Source organism: Sinocyclocheilus rhinocerous, unplaced genomic scaffold, assembly GCF_001515625.1.
Source record: "Sinocyclocheilus rhinocerous isolate Xijiao unplaced genomic scaffold, SAMN03320098_v1.1 scaffold3797, whole genome shotgun sequence".
Lineage (NCBI taxonomy): Eukaryota > Metazoa > Chordata > Actinopteri > Cypriniformes > Cyprinidae > Sinocyclocheilus > Sinocyclocheilus rhinocerous.
In genome coordinates this window covers 87,186-112,737 of record NW_015645539.1, presented here as the reverse complement: position 1 = coordinate 112,737, position 25,552 = coordinate 87,186, and the positions used below count along the sequence as shown (strand labels likewise).

The window sequence follows — 25,552 nt, the reverse complement described above, 5'->3', positions numbered from 1 at the left end:
TCTCAAAATTTAATTATGAGATAACACGCATCAAAGTTTGATTTCACCCATTAATTTCACTATAATTTCAATCTTTGACATGGCCTTACTCGGTCAATATTAAAGATATAAAGGTTGCATTTTCACAGAATGTTCTTTACCTTATGAAGGATGATTTTATGTAGAAAATCACAAAGAATCACAAAAAAATGACTTACAATTGACTTACAAACTATACAATTTAGGGCACTGCGTTTTTCATATTCTGGGCTCATTTGCTTGCCGATTACTGTATATAGTGTGCATAATCAATAAGGTGTATAGTGAATTTGACTGAATTTTAGTCAAGTTTAGTCTTAGTACCCAGAGTGCCCAGAACTTGCAAATTGTTTGTTTTTCTTTTGTTTGTTTTTTTGGCCATTGAACTTTTATTGCAAAATTGCACTTTTACATTTTATAACGTTCACATCCTACGCAACCCCATTAATGATCCCCAACTACTCCAACAACAGGACATCTGAAAAAGGTTCAACTACACAGGGAAAAAAGAATAATAAATTAATATGTAAATAAAGAAAGAAAGAAAGAAAATAAAATATACATACAAAAATTAATAAATTGAATCAATTATAATGATAAATTAAAATAACAATAATAATAATACGAAACTACTCCTCAAAGTAGTAAAGGAGAAAAATAATTATATCCCCTCTATCCACCTCCAGGGTATGTATATCATTAAAGTAGGTAATGAATTTTTCAAAAAAGTATTCCCCTTGCCTCTGATGTTATACTTTTTCAAGTTTTAAAAAGAAGGTTCAATCCTTAAGCCACACTGATATAGAAGGGGGTTGTGCAACACACACCACAACACTACCTTGTTTATGGTTCAGAGGGTGACGCTGAGATGAAACCAAAAAATGGCAATTAAAGGACAGATTTGTCCTTTAAGAACACTGGAGACAATTTCAAAGAAAAAGTTCCAAAAATTCTGTGCAAACATATGCCGTTTTTCTTCTTTTGAGAAGCGATCTAGAGATGCATGGCTTGAAACAGATAGAAAATTTACCGTTCTAGAGGGAAAAACAAACATATTTTCAGTTCTATGGCTGTTTTGCCCTTCAGGTCTCTGTGCCAGTCAACTATGAATTAGTAGAACTATTTGATTAGTCAGTGCAACCCCTAGTACAGCACACACTGTACAATAACTTCATGATTTCACATTTTTAAAGCAGCTGTCACTTCCCAACCTTTGCAGTGTGTATTTAGATTTGCTGGTTGCAAGTTTCTAGACTCTGAAGGCTATTTAGGTCAAAAATAGATGGAAATAATAGATATCTTTCTCGCTGCAGGGTGTCACTCACAACCCATAATGGCTCTGTCTCTTGTGATGTGGGGAGTCTGAGCTCTGTTGAATTGCAGGAGTAAGATCACAGTATCAGTAGTGCCGCTGTTTTATATTTTATAGATATTAACCCAAAGCATCCCACTGCATGTTTTGATCATAAGTCTGGCTAGCAGATGTAGGTCTGGTGCTATAATTACTTTACTGACTTACAGTATCACACAATATACAATATCTGTAATGATAACTTTAATAATCATTCTAATTCTATGAGAGTAGTGGAGCTCACACCACAACTATAACAACAATGGCACAGAGTTCTAAAATCACTTTCAGAATGATTTTCCAGCTCATGAACAATAAAAACATTGATAGCCAATCAGAATCCATCCTGCTTTAAAGAGCTCCAGCATTTAAAGGGCAAACGATATAAATGCAGCGCACGTATAATAAACAGAATAATATTGTCTGCGGATTCTTTATTATGCAGCACACATGTCAGCAGTGTGGAAGCATTTAAACTGTCCGAGAAAGACGCAAAAATCATTACAAGCACCGACAGCGAGAGACTGTTTAGGACTGCATCGCATGTCTTCGATGAGAAGAGGAAGGGGTGATTGTTGCTGGTTTACTGTATGATGATTGAAATCATGAAATGGCCTTAAACAATTAGTAAATAAACTGCAGAACGTTATGTTTTCTAATACAAGCACGCATTGCATGTATTCTGACAGCGCTGCACGAACTCGCAGCAGATCTGCTTGTTAACCAGGGTTCAAAGTTCAAAGTACGAGGAAAATCTGCGCTGATACAGTCGTCAGTTGCTCAGTCACAGTTTTATGAATTTTTACAAGTCATGTGACAATGCGATACGTACGACGTATTCGTAATGAGACTCATTTATAAATCTGCTGTCAACAAAAATAAGCATTGAGGTCTTCCTGCGCGTTTCCGCCAAAATAAAAGTTGAGAAAAAGCAAGAACTCTTATCAACATTCATAAATGTTAGTATTGTAATTTTACTGTTGTTCTGTAAAATAAAATAAAAAGTAAGACAATAATAATGATAATAATATTACAACAGCTCTGTTAATAACATTCACACATAGTGTTCAAATTAGGACCTGTAATATTTTCTAATGTTTTAAAAGAAGTCTCTTCTCAGCAAGGCTGCTTTTAATTGTACAGTAAAAAATACATGCCTGATTCCAGAAGGGGGTCTGATGGGCAAAAAATATTATTTTGCTAACTCATTAATTTTAAGTTAAATTGTGCTTTGTTGGTATAGTGTCTGCTAGAATGTTAAAAATGTTCAGTGTTAAATATTTTTTTAATTGTTGTTTTGTAATTGATTTTCCTCTTTGAAAAGCAAGACAAAACAGTAAAAAGCACATTTTGGCTGTTTAATTTATGCAATGGTGAAAACAAATTGGCAAGAATACATGGGGAAAAAACCTCGAAAAACTGTGTTCGATATTCAGCCTTCGGCCCAGTGTTTCATTTTGTTCGGTTTCGACTTCGGCCCAGAATTTTCATTTCGGTGCATCCCTAGTCTCGGTTATCTTGGTGGTTCTAAAGATTGTCTTGTCAGATTTGCGGCACACCACACACTATAGGAGCAAAACGGTTAAATCTGGGATTTTTTGTCCTCATGTTTTTTGTCCTCAAAGGTTTGATTTTGATTTATTTGTTTTTGTTTATTTATAATTTAAAGTCAGTGGCATAAAATGGTCCTAAAATGACAATAATATCATTTATTTCTGGGGCAGTCTATCGCCCAACAAAAAGTAGTTATCCTGACAGGCCTAAGCAGATGTGTGAGGTTATGTAAGAAAAGCTGAACTGAAACAGATCAGGTCTGTAGTTGTCGTCCTCAGTTTGTATGGGATGCGTAGGGCATATAAAGCATTATAAATGGGGTCGCTCTCCCTCATGTCCTGTTGAGAAGCCTGAGGCGTCATATAGCTTCGTTCTACTTTCCCTGAGTGGCTCCAATCAGTAATGAGTACCAGCATGTCCAATTAGCAGCTTATTAGTAGGCCAGCAAGAAACAACAGTATACCTGGAGTTCTATGTGTTTTACACTGATACTGTTGTTTTTAGTGTTATTATTTGAATATTGAACAGCTCATCATCATATTATTAATAAATGGGTATTGATCAGTACTAGTGTCATTCAGCAGCATTGATAAATGTACTTCCGCTCTGGTTCTTTAAGTGCTGGTCCCACTCTGCTGAAAGGACAGCATGCTCTTCCTATTCAAGTATGCATTTGTCAAAATACTACATTGAGAAGGGGGTGATTTTATTGTATAATTGACTGTAATGGTTTTATTTTGAAATAAATAAAAAGCAATTGATCGCATCCCTGATAGTACTAGTGGTCGCCCAATATATCGCCAAGGCCGATATATCGGCCGATATTTGCCATTTTTTTAAATATCGGCATCGGCCGATAAGTTTTCCTGTTTGGCCGATGCGTTCGAGGCGGGACTTTTATTTTGACGGCGCTGAGAACGGCAGCGCCTGAGCACACAGTGCTCACATTCTCCCTCTTGTTCGCTGTCGTCGTTAACAGTTCTGTCTAAATACGGATAGAAGTCTGTCTAATAATCCGATAGAACGGTTAAACAAAGGAATTAAAATGTATACAAAAAGTATCATAACGATTGCTTTTATATTATTAGTAATAGAAAGGCAAACATTATAATACTTTCTTGTTTGCCGTCAGCATTCAGCAAATATGCATTTATGGAAAAAAAATAATGCCATATGTCTTTGAAACAAAAAGGCACTTTGATATTTCACAAACCTTGCAAACTTAGTCGGATCCAGCTGTGAGATCTTGTGAAGTGTGCGTTTGTATCCTGCATGATTGCGTGTGCTCTGCGTAACGGTCGTAATATTTGTTTATTTGTGAAAAATACTTTGTCATCTAAAGTATAAGTATGTTTATTTAATTAAACATTTATTTTGTAATCCATTTTCAAATTATTTCACATTTCTTAAATATTAATTAAAATAAAGAAAATTATATCGGCTTTATATCGGCCATCGACCACCCTGCTTTCCAAGATATCGGCATCGGCTGTCAAAAAACCAATATCGGTTGACCACTAGATAGTACTGTACACCTCAACCTACTCGGCCCCTCTATCTAAGTGCGTACTGTTTCCTACAGTAGTGATGGTATGAGAGCTTTGAACACTGACAATGTCTCGTTTCAGTCTTGGCACATGAATAACAGCAGGCCGCTCTGTGTTTAGACTGGAGAAGATCCAGAGCATACAGTACAGTGAGATCAAACATTAAATACCGCTTCCTTTTGACCGGATGACTAGACCAGAATATGTACATGTGTTTAGGTTGTATTAATATAGATAAAATGAACATTATCAATAATTAAATATTCATTTATAGGCAAAGTCTGATTTATCAATGCATATAAGTTATAAGCATAAAATACAGTGAATATATGATACAATAGCCAACAACCATTAGTGTCGTGTCACTGTTGCTTGTCAGAAAGTCTGTTTTTATTTAAGCAAGCTGTTATATCACAAAACAACAATGCATGACTTGTGTGTTGTGCAGCATACGCTGAATACATGACAAACATTTTGGACGATCTTGGATGTTCCGGATATAAACACAAACTGCATTACAGTAATTTCCCAAATTGTCATTTGTGTGGAAGTATTATGAAGCCTGTAAATGGGACATGGGGAAAATGCCATAGATGGGACACACTAAAGATGGACACAAACAGCACAGTAATGAAATATAATGAAGAATCATATATTGCACCAAGATTTTTAATAGTTTGAGATGGATTTAATAAAGGTCACATCAATAGAAAAACTGACTTTCTTTTTAAAAGAGATGGTGGACCATATACAATAACCTCAGCTTTATCATTATTAAATTTCAGAACATTATTATGTAACCAGATTTTAAATTGTCATCAATACAGGCATTTAATGAGTCAAGAGGAAGAGCAGACGCAGAGCAAGCAAATATGTAAACTTGCAGGTCATCAGCATAAAAATGGTAGCTGAGCAACTGCTCATGCTCATGCTAAGTGTGTGTCACATCTTGGTTTGAATCGACCAGTTCGGAGCAAATAAATAGCAAGTACATTTGGTATTGGAATCTATGGAAGCCCATTTCCGTCACTGAATAAAAAATAAAAAAGCTTATTGCGACTTTTTATCTCACAATTATTAATTTTCTTCTCAGAATTGCATGATACAAACTCGCAATTGTGAGTTTATATCCCACAATTCTGAGAAAAAGTTAGAATTGCAAGTTATAAAGTCACAATTGTGAACTTGCAATTTTGAGAAAAAATGACAGAATTGCATGATAAAAACGTGCAATTCTGACTTTCTCGCAAATGCGAGTTTGTATCTCACAATTCTGACTTTTTTCACGCAATTCTGACTTTTTTTCTCAGAATTGAGAGACATAAATTCGCAATTGCGAGCTATAAAGTCCAATTCTAAGGGGAAAAAAAGACAGATATGTTCTCAGAATTGCGAGTTTATATCTCACAATTCTGACTTAATAACTCAAAATTGCATGTTATAAAGTCACAATTGTGAGTTTATATCTCAAAATTCTGACTTTTTTCACGCAATTCTGACTTTTTTCTCGCAATTCTGACTTTCTCGCAATTGTGAGTTTATATCTCAAAATTCTGACTTTTTTCACGCAATTCTGACTTTTTTCTCGCAATTCTGACATCGTGCGCAAGGTAAATAAGGGTGACATCTAGTGGAGAAAACTAACGATAAGATTCACGTTAATCAGATCTTGTTTTAAATGTGCTGAAATAAATCCCGGAAAAGATCGATTCGCGGCTTTTGAGAATCGATATCGAATCGATGTCATTTAAAAAAATGATTAATCGAAAAATCACTAATCAAGGCTGCATTTATTTGATCAAAAATAGAGAAAAAAACGTTTTTAAACTTTAAAATATAATTTATTCCTGTGATCAAAGCTGAATTTTCAGCATCATTACTCCAGTCTTCAGTGTCACACGATCCTTCAGAAAATCCTTCAGATTCTAATATGCTGATTTATTATCAATGTTGGAAACAGTTGTGCTACATTTTTTTTTTCTTTTTTTTTTTTGGAACCTGTGCAGTGTGCATGGAGCTCATCAAATATAGTAGACAAAGTTTTAGTGTGAAGGGTGCATTTGATCTTCCGAAGGAACCAGTGAGATATGTCCTTGCACGTCAAGCAAGTACGGTTACTTTCATATTTGATGCTACTGTACTAGTATGTTAAAAGGTCAGTCCTTATTTCATTAGATTCTAAATTGCGATCTTTCTCCTTCTCCTCTAGGAGGCAGCATTAAGGATCGTCCCCAGCGCTCCCGGCGCTCTTGATCATCCCAGCGCTCAGCGTGCTGGCTCCTCCCCCTCCCGGCGGCAGCGTGCGCTCTCAGCCGCCCCCGTGCACCCCGCGCTCGCCAGGCCTGCGCGCCCGAGCCCATGCCCCCAGCTCCGCGCGGCCCTCCAACGCCATGTGTGTCCCGCACACTATGGAGGCGGGCAAGCACAGCGCCAGCCAGGGGCAGGGCAGCCGCGCCGGGGTCCCCCTGGAGCCGTTCATTCACCAGGTGGGCGGCCACACCAGCATGATGCGTTACGACGACCACACTGTCTGCAAGCCGCTCATCAGCCGCGAGCAGCGCTTTTACGAGTCCCTGCCGCCAGAGATGAAGGAGTTCACCCCCGAGTACAAAGGTAAGATGGATGATCTAGATGCATTGCACAATCTTCTTAAGGTGACTCGTGGTCTAAAAAGATGCTGGAAAAACTGCGAGACACAACTCAATGTGCAAGCGTGTAAAAAACATAGTGGATTCATTCCAAAAGCAGTGTTTTTTGAAAGATTTTTTTGGGCCATTTATTAAGTCAAGTCAAGTCAAGTCACCTTTATTTATATAGCGCTTTTAACAATACAGATTGTGTCAAAGCAACTGAACAGCATTAATCAACACCATCTACATAAATTACTTGTGACAGTATTAAATCTAGAGTATGATTTCGACAATGAGTAGGTCCTGAGACGTGTTGTCTAACCCCAATAGAGTTCAGAATGTCTATGAATGCTGATCCCAATGCATCTTTTTCATTATCAACATGGATATTAAAATCACCAACAATTAAAACTTTATCTGCAGCCAGCACTAACTCGGATATAAAATCAGCACATTCTTTAATAAAGTCTGTATGGTGGCCTGTATACAATAGCCAGTACAAACGACACAGGGGATTTATCATTAACACTTGTTTCTCTGGACAATGTTATATGAAGCACCATTACTTCAAACGAGTTATACTTGAAACCCGCCTTCTGAGAAATACTGAAAACATTGTTATAAATTTATTAGCTTTATTTTGATAGGATAGGCGGTAGACAGGAAGGGAAGCAGGAGAGGGGGGCCAGGATCGGAAAAGGTCCGCGAGCCGAGACTCAAACTTGGGACGACCGATGCGCCACAACGCTATGTCGAACTCGGGATGACCGATGCGCCACAACGCTATATGTCGAACTCGGGATGACCAATGTGCAAAAACGCTATATGTCGAACTCGGGATGACCGATGTGCAAAAACGCTATATGTTGAACTCTGGATGACCGACGCGCCACAACACTATATGTCGAACTCGGGATGACCAATGCTAAAAAACGCTATATGTCGAACTCGGGATGACCGATGCGCCACAATGCTATGCAATGCGCAACTCGGGACGACCGATGCGCAACAACGCTATGTCGAACTCGTGTTGACCAATGCGCAACAACGCTATATGTCGAACTAGGGTTGACCAATGCGCAAAAACGCTATATATCGAACTCGGGATGACCGATGCGCCACAACGCTATATGTCAAACTCAGGGTGACCGATGCGCCACATCGCAATATGTTGAACTCGGGATGGCTGATGCACAACGATGCTATATGTTGAACTCGGGATGACTGATGCGCCACAACGCTATATGTTGAACTCGGGATGACCAATGCGCCACAACGCTATTTGTCGAACTCGGGATGACCAAAGCGCAAAAACGCTATATGTCGAACTCGGGATGACAGATGCGCAAAAACGCTATATGTCGAACTCGGGATGACAGATGCGCAAAAACGCTATATGTCGAACTCGGGATGACAGATGCGCAAAAACGCTATATGTCGAACTCGGGATGACCAATGCTCAAAAACGCTATATGTCGAACTCAGGGTGACCAATGCGCCACAACGCTATATGTTGAACTCGGGATGACCAATGCGCCACAAAGCTATTTGTCGAACTCGGTATGACCAATGCGCAAAAACGCTATATATCGAACTCGGGATGACTGGTGCACAACGACGCTATATGTTGAACTCGTGATGACTGATGTGCCACAATGCTATATGTTGAACTCGGGATGATCGATGCGCAACAACGCTATATGTCGAACTTGGGACAACCGATGCGCAACGCCGCAATATGTCGAACTTGGGATGACTGATGCGCAACGGCGCTATATGTCGAACTTGGGATGACTGATGCGCAACAACGCAATATGTCGAACTCGGGATGGCTGATGCGCAATAACGCTATATGTCGAATTCGGGATGGCTGATGCGCAACAACGCTATATGTCGAACTCGGGATGACCGATGCGCAATAACGCTGTATGTCGAACTTGGGACGACCGATGCACAACGACGCTATATGTCGAACTCGGGACGACCGATGCGCAACGCCGCTATATGTCGAACACGGAATGACCGATGCACAACGACGCTATATATCGAACTCGGGATGACCAATGCACAGCGACGCTATATATCGAATTTGGGATGACCGATGCGCAACAACGCTATATGTCGAACTCGGGATGACCAATGCACAGCGACGCTATATATCGAATTTGGGATGACCGATGCGCAACAACGCTATATGTCGAACTCGGGATGACCAATGCACAGCGACGCTATATATCGAATTTGGGATGACCGATGCGCAACAACGCTATATGTCGAACTCGGGATGACCAATGCACAGCGACGCTATATATCGAATTTGGGATGACCGATGCGCAACAACGCTATATGTCGAACTCGGGATGACCAATGCACAGCGACGCTATATATCGAATTTGGGATGACCCGATGCACAACGACGCTATATGTCGAACTCGGGACGACCGATGCGCAACGCCGCTATATGTCGAACTCGGAATGACCGATGCACAACGACGCTATATATCGAACTCGGGATGACCAATGCACAGCGACGCTATATATCGAATTTGGGATGACCGATGCGCAACAACGCTATATGTCGAACTCGGGATGACCAATGCACAGCGACGTTATATATCGAACTTGGGATGATCGATGCGCAACAACGCTATATGTCGAACTTGGGATGACCGATGCGCAACAACGCTATATGTCGAACTCGGGATGACCAATGCACAGCGACGTTATATATCGAACTTGGGATGATCGATGCGCAACAACGCTATATGTCGAACTTGGGATGACCGATGCGCCACAACGCTATATGTCTAAATCGGGACGGCCAATGCGCAACAACGCTAAATGCCGAACTCGGGACGGCCAATGCACATCGACGCTATTTGTCGAACTTGGGATGACCGATGCACAACGCCGCTATATGTCGAACTCGGGATGGCCGATGCGTCACAACGCTATATATCGAACTCGGGATGATCGATGCGCAGCAACGCTAAATGCCGAACTCGGGACGGCCAATGCACATCAACGCTATTTGTTGAACTTGGGATGACCGATGCGCAACGCCACTATATGTCGAACTCGGGATGACTGATGCGCCACAACGTTATATGTTGAACTCGGGATGACTGATGCGCCACAACGCTATATGTCGAACTCGGGATGACTGATGCACCACAACGCTATATGTCGAACTTGGAATGACCGATGCGCCACAACGCTATATGTTGAACTCAGGATGACTGATGCGCCACAACGCAATATGTTGAACTCGGGACGACTAATGCGCAACAACGCTATATGTCGAACTTGGGATGACTAATGCGCAACGACGCTATATGTCGAACTCGGGACAACCTGTGTTCACGATCTGTGAACAAAACTTTATTAAACGATATTTGTAGTGCTCCTCCCATCCAATAATTACAAGAAGCTTTATACTTTGTTACTCTGGATATGAAGTTTCAGCTTTCAGATTCTGTCAGTTTTACAATGAAATACAAACAAAAATGTTATTTTGACGCTCTTTAAAGGGATAGTTCACCCAAAAATGAAAATTTGATGTTTATCTGCTTACCCCCAGGGCATCCAAGATGTAGGTGACTTTGTTTCTTCCGTAGAACACAAACAAAGATTCCATTTGAGAGACAGGTGGCGGTAATGCACTTATAAGTCTGCGATCGGCTGTAAAGCAAGAAGAAGACGTGTCACGCGTCGGCTGTCGAGGACGCGCTCAGGACAGTTCAGACAGTTCAGACATTGCAGTGCATCAGAGGTAAAAAACGATATAAATACTGTTCAGTTTCTTGCACAGACCGATCGTTTCGTGTCTTTACACATCAATGTATCGTCACGAGCCGCAGGGTTTAATTTGGTTTTGTTTGTGTGTTTTTTTTTACTCTCAAAGCCGTGATTCCCATTCACTTCCATTATAGGACTGACAGACTGCAACGGTTTGAGTTAAAAATCTTTGTTTATGTTCTACTGAAGAAACAAAGTCACCTACATCTTGGATGCCCTGGGGGTAAGCAGATAAACATCACATTTTCATTTTTGGGTGAACTATCCCTTTAATGTGATGTGACAAATCGCTGTAGGGCCTCAGTACAGGCAACATGTGACCTAAACATCTTTCTCTCTTTACTACTAGTTATATCACAAAAACAAACATGCAATAAACATCAGAAGGTATGTTGAAAGAAACAGTACAACTTAATGAAATGTATCATGTCTCATGTAGTCGATTAATCAGTGTTTCAACCGTGGAAAGACCTAATGTTATATTTATCTCAGGTAAGCCAGACAATGTCCGTAATTCATTGGAAAAAAAAAACTCTATTAAAAAATAACTCTAGAGAGGAGCATTTTCCTAAATATAAGCAGTATATGCTCATTACATATGCATTAAATGTGTACTTCACCTGCTGTCTTCATGAAAACAAGTTTTACAGCCACCATTTAAATGGTTATATTTCAACAACGAATTTGAGTAGAAACATAATTATATAATTAAAAAGTTGATATAAAAATTTTTTAAACCTTGCCTTACGTGCAATTTAAATGTTTATATACAACTTATATACAATGTTTTTATTTGAGTGCTGATTATTAAATAAGTTACTTGATTGATTGTTATTATTATTATTTTATTATTATTGGCTGACTGAATTAATACATTTTTGTTTCAGTGTTTCTAAAAAACAATATGCATCACTTCTCAGAATTGCTCATAGATATTCTGATATAAACCTGTCAAATTAGAGCATGCAGTTTTGATAAAGCACTTGCCACTTTTCCATGCAGTATGCAGTGAGGAGAATTTAAACAGTCCATCTTCTCATTTCCGTGTTTTGTCATCCTTATGTTCCTGTTGTGTGTGTCATGTACAGCTCTATGACACCCGGCCTCGGTTCTCACATATTCATCATAATGCCTGTTTGCTGTCAGATGGCGGGGTCTGTCTGCTGCACAGAACCTAGTCTGAGACCGGATGTGAACTGTCATGGGAGACCAGAACATTATTATGGTATAGTTGCTCTGATGTAGCGACACAAAACAGAGCCCTGAGGAGCAGGTGCAGTGAAGACAGATGTTATGACATCAATGTCATGTCAGAGGAAAGCCAGAGTCCAGAGAATGATGAAAATCAAACAGTGCTGCTTCTCTCGAGATGTTCAGCGTCACAGGTCCTCTCTGATCACATTTGGGCTGAAATGATTAGTCGACATTATCAACAACATCGACAATGAAAAATTGTCGACAGATATTTTTGTTGTTGATCTCATGTGACATAATGTAAGGGCCTGCAGTAACACTGTTTGACCAGTGTGGCGCTGTAATTCAGCTCCGCCGAACCAGTAGAGTGTGGGAAATTTTTACAAAACTACAAAGAAAAAAAAAATTGCTGTCATGTGTGAAGGCCCCAATATAATCTCAGCGAAGTTCTTTTTCGTTCTTCAGTTTGGGGTAAAAAGAAGCAAGCAGCAGTTTACTGTAAGCGAACATCCTGAAGCTGCTGAGAGTGGCATTTAGATGAATATGTAAATATGTGCTGTGTGCTTTCCTCTCAATAACAAAATAAAATAAACAAAGGGGTGAGAAAACAGTTCAGAAAGCATCTGATAAACTACTGATTAATCAGTGAAATAATCACTTCTAATAGTCATTAGATTAATCAATTATCAGTATAATCCTTTGTTGCAGCCCTGGAAAACATGATCTACGTTGTGACTATGGGGTGCGCAATATTGACCAAAAATGATATTTCCGTATTTTCTGGGAATTTGCTGATAACAATAGCGATATTTTGTTGTGTGTTTTTGTGGTGGTACCATGGCTAGTTTATTTTTGGCATATTCTTCTTATTCTGTTTTGAAGGTGGTTAAGTTGGGGAAGTCGTGGCCTAATGGTTAGAGAGTCGGACTCGTAACTTAAAGGTTGCGGGTTCGAGTCTCGTACCGGCAGGGATTGTAGGTGGGGGGGAGTGAATGTACAGCACTCTCTCCCACCTTCAATACCACGACTGAGGTGCCCTTGAGCAAGGCACCGAACCCCCAACTGCTCCCCGGGCGCCGCAGCATAAATGGCTGCCCACTGCTGTGTGTGTTTGTTCACTGCTGTGTGTGTGTGTTCACTGCTGTGTGTGTGCACTTTGGATGGGTTAAACGCAGAGCACTAATTCCTAGTATGGGTAACCATACTTGGCCACATGTCACTTCACTTCACTTCACTTCACTTCACTTCACTTGGCCACATGTCACTTCACTTCACTTCACTTCACTTCACTAAGTCACAGCAGACTGAAATGAACTTTTTCCCACTATAAGAGAGTAGGGCTTGACGATGAACAAGCCCTACATATCGAGAGCACAGTAAAATTAATGTTGAAAACGATGATATGCTCTGGACATACCAGAGCTCTATGGATTAATCTTACAGGTTTAACTTGAAGAAATTATGACAGAAATATTACTGTTGTATACTAAAATGTAGGCCTAGTTCTCTAAGAAATAGGTAATAATAGAATTCTTTTTAAGGAATATCATGCAACCAAGATATTTTTTCATCAATGTTTTAATTTATACATTCTTATTTGACAAAAAAATAAAATGCAGTGTTTTGTTGTAAATTAGTTGTTATATTTTCATCTGATTACATTTTAAAAGATGGATTAAATTAATCAATTGATTAATTATTACCTTTGGTCATATTGCCTAGCCCTACGAGGCAATATTTGCCCTTGTCACTTGTGTTGTTATTATTTCATATACACACTTCAGAAATTGAGACCCTTGAATTGCAAAATCTCTTCATATTCACCATACCTCACATACCTGCATCTTTCTTATCTTTGTCTTACGATTGTAAGACAAAAAACAGATGCAGCAGTTAAAAGAATTGGTAAATGTTCCTCCATGCTGTATTTATTTTGGGACCTGAATTGTTTGTTTTGTTTTTTTTCCTCGACGCTTATAAGATTATGGTGACATTCTGAGATATGGGATGACATGGAAATGATGTTGTAGTCTTAAAATAGGTTTGCATACTTATAATAAAGCTCGGTTAAAGCATGAAATAGAGTCGTTCAGACAGCCCATAACTGGCAGTGTGAGCTGCTATTATTTGTCTGCAGTGGAAATGTGTATGCGTGACACTCAAGTGTTTTTGCATCTGTCCTGTGTTCACCCTCACCACCCCCCAAAACATCTCACGTTCTAGATTCACAGCATGCCTTCCATATGAACCGCTTCTCCCTGTGAGTTTTGATGGGGCTAAATGCATGCCAGACATCTGTAACTTACACTGACTATTTCAGGCCTTGCTAACATCGAAGCTTGTTATTTTTTTCTCATCTAGTCACAGCAAGGATTATAAATAGACCTGTCCTTATGAATCACATGGCATTGTTTACAAATGTCAACAGAGTGGGATGAGCACAAACTCTAAAGATGAGTGTTATAAGTGTTTCAGAAGTTTTAGGGCTTGCAAAATCATATCACCTCTTCAACTAGCCTTCAATCACAGCTATTGCTAGTAAACAAAAAGCTTTTCAGAAGGAAACATATATAACACATAACAATTCTACAGTTTGCACAAAGCATTCATCTTCTTAAGCAGTAAGAGTGGGCCTTGTTTTATAGAATAAATGCATGTGCATTATTAATTTAGTCAGATTGTATTTCATTGTAACTTACTGTATAATTGTGTTCATCAATGCTGAAATTCAGGTAATGTTTTAAAACTAAATATTTTTTTGCTAATGTAATTAGTAGGGGTGTGTCCACGATAATACCAGTATAAATTTGTACATGATAAAAAAGTGTCATATCATGATATCAATGATATAGCAACGTGATGACGTATGGCGGATATACGTTCCCTAGCGCGCACAACAAAAGCACCACAAACCCAATAGGTGTGTTCGACTTGAAGCAGCGCTGCGCAGACTGATCGGTGTATGAAATCAAAGTATTGCGAGAGCTGTTCTAGAGCATATTCGAGCGCACACTCTTACCTTCAAAAATAGGCAAGCGCATATCTTTAGCGAAGCGGCGTGGAGAGCTTCTGAAACGTGCCGCGGCTCCGCTGGTGTAAACACAAGCATTGACTAGAGTGGCCGCGTCGGAGCCATAAAGGCCCGGGTATACTTCACTTTCCGCGTTCCGTCTCGCGCACAGCCACGTACGCACAGCTTTCAAGGTATACTCAACCGCGGATGAGCGCGGACGAACGAGCTCGACACATATGCGCAGTACCACCTACTCTTGTCTCAACATTCACCTCGTGCATGCACTGTTGTACGCGCACGGTCCGCGCGGTCTCAAAAAATTTCCTGCACGCGGACGGGGTGCGCGGCTCTCTGCGAGCCCTCCTGATAACGAAAATGACGTAATGCGGACAGTACGCGGACGGCCGTAGTACTTTGGCCTTAACGCACCGCAAAGGATGGAAAATGCTCTTCATTTTGTTTGCACTAATAAATGCTGCTGCCTGCCAGCTGCAATTACCAATAAAACGTTGTTTCATGTTTTTTTTCTATATCGTCATAAATATCGTTATCGCAAATATTCTTGAAATATCGTGATATAGTTTTAAGGCTATATCGTCCACCCCTAGTAATTAGGGCCCTGTGTTTTATTTTTTCCCAGTTTCCATTTTATGTTTTTCTCAAATTCTGTTTTAATGGTTTAATTTTATTTTATTAATCTTTTTCAGCAATTTATTAAAATTTTATAATCATTAAAATTTTACAATGAAATAGTTTATTTTTTACAATAATTGAACCATATGAACTTATTTTTTCATAATTTCTATATTGTCTCTTAATTTTTCTGGATTTAGAATTTAATAAAAATTTATTATCATGGTGGTACTCAAATGAAGACATAAAGCATGTAAATAATACAATGTAATTAATATTTTACAATGTAATGAAATGAAAATGTAAAATTAAACATGGAATAAAATGTGTGATACTCATTAAAAATGAAGTTTTAATGTGTTTATTATTATATATAGAAGTGCAATGCTATAATTTCTTATAATTTCGTTATAATTTCTTCAAGTTAAACCAGACCCTAATTTTGGTGGGTTGTAGTGAAGACCATTGAGTTTCTGTGTATCTGACAATAGTTTAATCAAATTAAATGATGAAATGCTGGTGAAGTGACTCTCCGAGCAGCTCTGGAGATGAATTTTGTGTGTTCATATAGTGAGACAGAAGACACTGAAAACATCACAAACATCAGGCATACTTGAGTATGTGTAGTAGATGAAAAATGTGCCGCTCATTCACTGAGAAACGCAGAACATGCAGACTTTAAATTTAAATAGCAGTCTTTTTACTTTTGAGTTATGCATTCAAAATTCGCCTAATTCCGTGACATTCCGCATTATACAGTAAATTACATTTTTATGACTGGGTTCCGTGATTCTGTCCACGTTTTCTCCATTGCATAAATTAGCTTTCAGTTAATCAGAGAGATATATCTGATTTAAAATAATCCAATCTATTCTTCCTAATACCTCATTCATGATATCCTTCCATAGGTTTTATTCCCTGTTGGGCTGGGTCTTTAATTGTTAACAAGTACTTGTCCATCAATCTTTTTTTTTCAGCATTAACATATTCTAACATTGTATCTTCTGCCATGGCAGCCTAATATCTGTCTGTGCACGGTGTTATGTGTTAACAAACTGTAATTTGTCTCACCTGACAACACTGTAGCACCTGACCAATTAATACTAGCACTTACCTATTCTATTCTATTCGTTTTGGTCTAATTTATTTATTTTTTTAAACTTGCAATGTGTACTGTGTTAGACTAACTGAGATTTGTCACAGCACTTGTATACTGTTGCTCTCTTGTTGCTGTGATTGCTTCTATTGTTCTCCTCATTTGTAAGTCGCTTTGGATAAGAGCGTCTGCTAAATGACTAAATGTAAATGTAAAGGAAAATGTAAATGATTTATAAATATATCCTTTTAAACATTTATAAATTAAATATGTAATTTTTGGCTTACTTAACGCCCTGTCTCTAAGTCTTTGTGGGTGTCACCGAGCAGTTGATTCTGCCTAAAAGATACGTCTTTAAAAGCAGCCAGAATATAGAAAAACGTATAACCTAATTATGCGTAATATGAAAGGCCGGGCTGAGCAGATGCCTGAAAGAAACTCCAGAGCCTGCAGATCAGCCCGGGTGTGCAGCACAAGTCTTTTCAAGGCTGCTGATGTGGATCTGTAAAGCCTATTAAACAGAGCTCTTCCTGAATTAGCTCATTAGCATCATCACAGTCTTCATTCATGAGCTCGCGTTGCTGGGCTGACATCACTGAGGACGCATCACGGAACTAAAAATGAGCTTCAGCACAGAGGCATGATAGGATTATTCAGCCCTTCCCACTAGCTGCTATTCTGTCCTTCCCACACATGTGCATCTGTCTGAGCTTCTTTATTCAGCATACCACATATACTGTTCAAACGTTTGATCTTCTTCATTATATTAGTGTTCTGAAGTTATATTCCATGCACAATCTTCACTATACATTTTGACTTTCTCTTTACCCAAACTAGTGTTGTCATAAGTTCAGGTACCAATGTGTCAAAGCATGGGCCTGAAGTCGAAACTTGAATTTGGATTGGTACGGAATAATGATTGGACTTGGCAGAATGTACAGAATGGAATTTAAACACTCAAATAGAGGAGTGTTAAGATAATATTTACTATTCAGTTTTTGGTAATGAATTATCATCAGTAATTGTGTGTTGATTTGTCATAAAATTGCATGACTGTGGCTTTGGACTTTAAAAACAACTGCCAATTTAAAAGGCTTGAATGCACAAGAAGTAAAAAATGACACATTGTTATTAATGTAGAATCACTATTGAAACAATAATTTAGTCCATAATCTGAAATAGATTGAGTCTTGAGTCATAATGTGCAATTCATATGAACTTAATCAATGAAAATGTTTTTTTTTATTACATCTTTTTCTTTGTTGGATTCTTAGCATACACAAGTTCTAAGTAGTGTTGATGTTGCAGGTATGGTGCTGGTGTGTTTTGAGGGTGACTCTGATGGCTACATCAATCTGGTGGCATATCCATATGAAGAGAGCGAGGGGCTGGACCATGAAGAGCTGTCCGAAAGAGATCAGCCTCGCCGAAAACACTCTCGCCGTAGCCTCCACCGCTCCAGCAGCGAGCACAAAGAGGACAGACCTGCTCACGACGGCGACAGCAACGACAAGTGAGTGAATGCTGGTCCGTATGCTGGTCATTTGTGTAACAGAATCCACTGCTGATGACAAGATGGAATCATTTTCTTAGCTACAGTCAATCTGTATGAAATAGATAACCATACTTTGGACTGAAGATCTTTGGATCAAGAATTGTTGTCATTGGCTCTGGTATTTAAACACAATTATCAACCTTAGCAAAGAAATTGAAAATTTCTGACCAGAAAATAAGATGTCCCAGGGTACCCTCAGCACCTTTACACTTATCACATATGGGGTAGGATCAAAATTGTTAAGCTTTGTTTATTTACTACTCATTTTTTACTACTTATTTACGTTACGTTGTCTGATTTACGTTACGTTACGTTGTCTCAGATTACTAGGGGTGTGCCTCAGGGCTCAGTTTTGGGCCCTCTTCTGTATATTATTTATCTGTTGCCTTTAGGGCAAATCTTCCATAAATTTGGTATACATTTTCATTATGCTGATGGCACCCAGCTCAAAATCATTAAGCTTTGTTTATTACAGTTTTTACTACTTATTTACGTTACATTGTCTGATTTAATTGTTGGATACAGTTGCAAACAGTGTTATGTTAGTGTCAAATTACTATTATAATTTTTATTATTAATTTTGAATCCCTTTTTTATTTTAAAATTTTTTAATTTAAGTCTTAGTTATTTTATTGTGTTTTTTGTCACTTTTAGTTTATATATACTGTATATGTATATATATATTTATGTTTTTTATTTTACTTTTACTTTCGCTTTTTATTTTTATTTTTTGCAGCCCTGGTTGCAAAGGTCAAGACCTCAGAGGTGGAACAGAACAAAATACATAAATTTATACAAAAAATCATATTTGAACCTCTAATTCTTATATAAATGTAACCTCAAGTATATAAATGTACCTCAAGGTGAACCCTATTCATGAAAAATGGCAAAACAAATATTCAGAGAATGGGTTTTTCCAAACACATTAATTATGAATCAGCATCAAGCTGAGCTCAGATTATATATTCTTTGGATCTTATGGCTTAGCAGTGAGAAGTTACTGAAATTGAACTGATTGCATTGGAAATGTGTTGTCTGTGATAATAACAAAAATAGTGCTTCATAACAAGTAAATCTGTCTGAATCAAACTTGTGTATTTGTCAATCAACCATTCCCATATAAAATACATTCATTTTAAGAATTTCACAATAACAAAACATTCTCAACAGTCACACTTGCACTGCATTATTGGTAATTAGTGTGTCTGTGTAGTCTGCAGGAGTTGAAGAGTCCTCGTCTGAACCTACAGATGCATTCAGATGTGCCCTTCCAGATGCTGGACAGCAACAGCGGCCTGAGCTCAGAGAAGATCAGCCACAACCCCTGGAGTCTGCGCTGCCACAAACAACAGCTCAGTCGCATGCGCTCTGACTCCAAAGACAGAAAACTCTACAGTATCCTGCTCTAAAACAGCACAGTTTATTCAGAAACTTTGGTTTGTAGTGTGTAGTTGATGGAGAAATTCAGTTTTACTTTCTGGAAAGCAGTCAACTATATTAAATTGCTTGAAACTGCTTGCTGAAATTGTAATTGCAGTAATACGCTACCTGACTGAATAGTCTTCTTTTTATATTAAATAATTTAGAGAGGGCCTAATTACTTTCGCCTGTGGCATAAAATGGGAGAGAGGTCCCCACTTCAATACGAAGTGACTTGAAAACGAAAAACAAGGACCAAATCCTAAAAGTTATTCAGTAGCTTGTTAACCTTAACTCCATGCATCAACACTAAAAATCATGCATGATGTAAATCTTTTTGCAATTAGCAGCCACTCTTCTGCTTTCATGGTTCCATGAGTCATATGTCATCAGGGCTTGCATTTTCTAGAAAATGCAGTTGAGCGTAAAAGTAATTGAAACATAGACTTGTGGGTTGTTTCTCAAAAGCATTGTAACATCTGATTAAATATGATGAAGTACGTATATATGTAAATATGTAATTCACCACAGCTGTAAAGTGCTGCAAAATCAAAAAAAATATGGTAAAATGCTTGAAAAGTGCTTAAATTTGACATCTAAAGAAAGGTGTAAGAAACTGTATAGTGATATGTGTACAACAGTATAGCCAATAGTGGAAAGACTGCTATTATTACCTTTTTTTTGTTGTCTTGTAAAGACAAACGTTATCCCAAAAACTTGAGGCAGGCAAGAGTAAATTTTTATGCCATGCACAAATATTCCCGAGTAATTTGGCATCAAAGAAAGGAGGAAAGTCTTTCTTTCAGTAGAGTGATCATTTTTTCCACAAGCTGAGCAACAGGAAGCAGATGTTCATGTTTTTAAGACTCTAATTGGAATTTCTCCAAAATCCTCATTAATCATAAATGATTTAGTTTGCTTCTCAAAAGAGAGAACTGTTTGTTTCTATGAGAGGCTTTGGCTAGAAATGATTGACAGGCAGATTGTGATAACATTGTCAAGCTCGTCAAAGTTAATGGTCTTATGGGAAACACACACTCTTCTTTTCGATGGCTTTGTCCAGTAATACGAGGGATTGTCCGGATAATTAAATCTTCAGCTATCATTTAGTATCTCTTCACAAAAAATAAAGCTGTAAGTTTAATTGCTTCAAAAACAGCACTGTTACCGCCGCACTGCTAAGAAATATAATGTAGCTTTTCCGTTTGAAAGCTGTTTTACTGATAAAAGTTGACTGGAACTACTGTGCCTTAAACGGTTCTAACACATCCATTCCAGGCAATCGGAATTGAGTATTCAGACAGACATTGATGTAAATCCATATAAAAAAGCCTTGTGCATGTATGTTTCCTCTGTTGTCTATGATTCTTGACCATAAACCTCCACCAGAATTCCTGCTGCTGGAGAACGTAGTCCATCATTTCGTCTACCCCTGCATCCTGGACTTGAAGATGGGCACCCGGCAGCACGGTGATGACGCGTCAGAGGAGAAAGCCGCCCGCCAGATGAAGAAGTGCGAGCAGAGCACATCTGCCACATTAGGAGTGCGTGTGTGCGGCATGCAGGTGTGTATGTCTTTAACCCAAGACACGCTTAGTGGAGCAACAGCAATGACTGATGTTTTTACACTGATGAAGTGTGAACTGCCTTTGTTTGTTTTTTATTTTGTATTGTTCTCTGAGGTCCACTTATAATTTTATCAAGATTTTTAAATCAAAAAACATAAGTTAGAAGTAATATTTCCTGCCCTCATCAGAACGCTCTGTTTGAATAGGCTTGGACAGAGTTGGGTATAATGCATTACTGTATTCTAATTACTTTTCCTGATAACGCAGTAATGTAATGCATTACATTTTAAATATATGTAATTTGATTACAGTTACTAATGTCAATAAAATTATGTTACTTAAGTTAGAAATGCAGTGTTAAAAATATGAAGTAAAAATCATGTTTTGCGAGTCAGTATGCCCTTTAATAAATCACCGGAGATTGCGAGCTAAAATGCAGACGAGTCCTACAACATTTAGATGCAATGAAAGGTTGCCATTGATCATATTTCAAATGTTGCACTCGATTTCACATATTTTAGTCTGGCATTATAGATTGGGAAAAGTTCAACTAGTAAATGTGTACAAGTTTATGTCACAACGCTAATGTGAAAAATAAATGACTCATCTGAATGATATCAGACTGCCTTCAGTATAAGCTGTTTTTAGACTAACGAGAAATTTTGAGTTCTGAAACTTGCAGGATGTTTTTGCAGCACAATGACCTCAAAATGTCAAAAGATCAAGGGAATTTTGGTTTCTCAGTTCATGACCCCTTTAAAGGTTCTTCATTGGCATCCATAAATAACTTTTACCATCCATAGAATCTTTCCATTGTATTGTACAAAAGACTCTTTTTAGTGGGAAAAGGTTCTTCAGATGTAAAATTTTCTTCACATTTAGAAAAAAAGGGTTATTATAAGAACTGTTCACTGAAAACTTCTGTTGAGAGCCCAAAATGGTACATTTATGGCATCAGTGCAGGAACCCCTTTTGGAAGCTGTATTTTTAAGAGTGTAGTTAGTTAACCTCGGCCTCTTGTAGGTGGCTTAAGTTGGAAAAACTAAAATAGGACAGGAATCCCTTACATTGGCATGAAAACTAATTTCAGCGTAGTCATTTGTATGAAAATCATTTGTATGAAAATTATGCTTGAAACAAGAAGAAGAAGAAAATCTGCAAATTGAGTAAGAAAAATAGACTTGTTTTTGCTTTGAATTGTATTTATTTTTATTTATTTATTAACTTTTATTAAGTTTATTTTTATTACCCCACTGGCAGATATTTGCTCACATAATAGTCAGCATTTATGATTTTTGTCATAGCACTAGGTGATGCAACATAATCAATGTTAAAAAATATGGTTGTGTTTGGAGAAAACAAGAGATTTGAAGCCAACAAGTAATATTTCACTTTTATCAGCACTAAGTGTAATAAAGCAGGTGTCCAGCCAGAGCCTGAGATTGTGTACACACACAGATAGATAAATGACAAATACTATAAGTGTCCATGATAAAGAAAGGGAAAAAATTAAGAAGTCATGTGCCAGGTTTGGGGGGGTTTTATTGCTAGAAGCCATTTCTCAATACTTAGGCCACTTTTCAAAGCTCTTCACACACAGTGAGCTCAACAGCATTTATGTGGCTAAACTGTGGATCATTTATCATTGCTTTGCCATTCAGTTTGGCATTCAGTCTCATTTAGACACAATCACTGCCAGAACTCTATATAGCTACAACCCAATTGGCACTTTATATTAACATATTGAAATATATACCAAATATAAAGCCTTTCAATTTCATTACCATCTTTACAAGACGGGAACTTTGGAATAATGTCATACTGTATTGTAAATATGGATGTAACTTATATTGCAGTGAATTCTAAACAGCAGAGAGCTGTCATTCTTGTTTTGTAAAGAAACGTTCTGTAATGCCACGTGTTGTTAGTGTTTCTTAGGTCTTTGTTTTACGAGTGACAGAGTGTGTTTGTTAGGTGACAACCTTTGCTAGTGAGGCATGTATGAAGTGATTTGGTAGTTTTAGTGCATTTTGGATGTGAAATTAACTGCTGTGCCAAGCTGAAAAAGTGAACAAAGTACTGCTAAATGTGTCTCAGCAACGGTTAAAAAAAACTGTAATAACTGCAATGTAAATGTCATGTGGTGTAACCATCAAGTAAAAAGTAATCATAACTTTTTATTTTATTACTTTGCTTTTACACAGTTTAGTTTAGGGAGCAGTTCTCGCTATTAACTTGGCTCTTTTTAGCATGCATTTTTTCTCACATGCTGTATGCAAGCCTGCAGGTGCAATGAAAACACATCGATTGAGAACGTGACTGATATCGATATATAGACCTGTATAGGAATGGCAGAAAATTTCTTCAGTCTTTTTCAAAACTGAGGTGTGAACAATAGGGACTAAAACGGGGGGATTTCATTTCTGTCCATAGATTGATCAAAGCGTATCTGGGTAACAACACAGTTTGGAAGGTGGATTCTTTTTGCACTCTCTTCTTAATAACATTTTGTTGTTTTTTTATCAAAAGTTACATAAAAGAAGCACTCAAACTGAATATTTCCGAGTGTCAAATTCCTTTTTGTGGTCAAACCTGTGATAAACTCTTATATTAATGACATGTGACAGATGGAATGGGATAAATGTCATGAAAATAAGCTATATGAAACAAATCCAAAACCACCATCATGCCTTACTTGCCAAACTAAAAAGACTGTGAAGCATATTTTATTGGATTGTACTGTTTTTAATGTGAATAGACAACTGTTTTATTCAGAGGTGTGTCTAACTGATTTATTTTAAAATGTATTACCTAAAAGTATTTTAGAATTTTTGTCTAGTGTGCATTTTAGTGTACCTTTTGTTAATTGTATACCTTGTATAATTTATTCAGAGATCGCCATGAAAATAGCGTTGATGCTGGCATGGCGATAAAAAGTGAATAAATAAATAAATAAAAAGTTACATTGAGTAGCCTCAGTGGCCGAAAGAAAAAGCCAAAGAAAGGCTTGAACACAGCATGATCAGGCCTTGACCGAATTTAACAGGCAATTTATTTCCTCTAAATTACAACCCACATTGAGTCTTTCCGTCTTTCCTCACATGTGTGTTTTCCCAATCATTCAAGCCCCCCATGTCTCCTGTGTTTGCTCTGCAGGTCTACCAGATGGACACCGGTCACTATCTATGCAGGAACAAGTACTACGGCCGCAGTCTTTCTATCGAGGGATTTCGACACGCACTCTTTCAGTTCATGCACAACGGGACGCAGCTGCGCAAAGACCTTTTCGAGCCCATCCTGAGCAAACTTTGCAGCCTGAAGGCTGTGCTGGAGCGCCAGGCCTCGTACCGCTTCTACTCCAGTTCGCTGCTCATCATATACGAGGGCAAGGACCCCGAGTCTGTGGACGCTGGCTGGCAGAGGGCCTCGGAGCCGGAGAGGCTGGGCTGTGTGGAGAGCCCGCCGGCCTCGGAGCCCCACACGCCTCCGCAGACGCTGAGCGTGGATGTGCGCATGATCGACTTCGCCCACAGCACCTTCAAAGGCTTCCGCGATGACCAAACCGTCCACGACGGGCCTGACCGCGGATACGTGTTCGGACTGGAGAGCCTCGTCGACATTTTGCAGGAAATCCGTGACGAGAACCAGTAGCTCCAGCCAGCAGCTTTTCATAGAGAAACAAAGATGTTTGTCAAGATTGCACATTGACACAAACCTGAAGGTGTGTTTGAACCGTGAGGGATTGGTGTACACAAGAAATGGAGGTGACCTCTACCCATAAAGGGTCTTGTCTCTGCTGTCAGGAAAGAAATGGCTCAACAGAAGACGGTTTCAGTTTGTTTGGCACATGGATTCATCGCCACCATGTGGCCCACTGAAGCACTGCAGGAATGAACCATGAACTCAGGCCGTCAGCTGTCATGGTCTCTCTTAGAGTGTGGCATTGCTAAAGAGAGAGAAAGTGTGTGTGTGTGTGTGTGTGTGTGTGTGAGTGTGTGAGTGAGTGAGTGGGTGAGTGGGTGAGTGAGTGAGTGAGTGAGTGTGTGAGCGTGTGAGCGAGCGTGTGAGAGTGAGCGTGTGTGAGTGAGTGAGTGTGTGAGCGTGTGAGAGTGAGTGTGTGTGAGCGTGTGAGAGTGAGTGTGTGTGTGAGAGTGAGTGAGTGAGTGTGTGAGCGTG

General features: G+C 38.7%; 1 protein-coding gene across 2 annotated transcripts in view; it reads left to right on the top strand.

Annotated features, from left to right (window-relative positions):
* The window catches only part of ip6k1 (inositol hexakisphosphate kinase 1), a 49,051-nt gene extending 23,677 nt beyond the window's left edge, over window positions 1-25,374 (top strand). For both annotated transcript variants that reach the window (XM_016509942.1, XM_016509943.1), the window contains exons 2-6: window positions 6,680-7,083; window positions 18,143-18,347; window positions 19,603-19,784; window positions 21,198-21,373; window positions 24,533-25,374. In XM_016509942.1, the coding sequence (XP_016365428.1) occupies window positions 6,861-7,083; window positions 18,143-18,347; window positions 19,603-19,784; window positions 21,198-21,373; window positions 24,533-25,027 (1,281 nt within the window). In that variant the 5' untranslated portion in view covers window positions 6,680-6,860 and the 3' untranslated portion in view covers window positions 25,028-25,374. The remainder of the gene's footprint in view (window positions 1-6,679; window positions 7,084-18,142; window positions 18,348-19,602; window positions 19,785-21,197; window positions 21,374-24,532) is intronic.
* The last annotated feature ends 178 nt before the right edge of the window (window positions 25,375-25,552 follow it).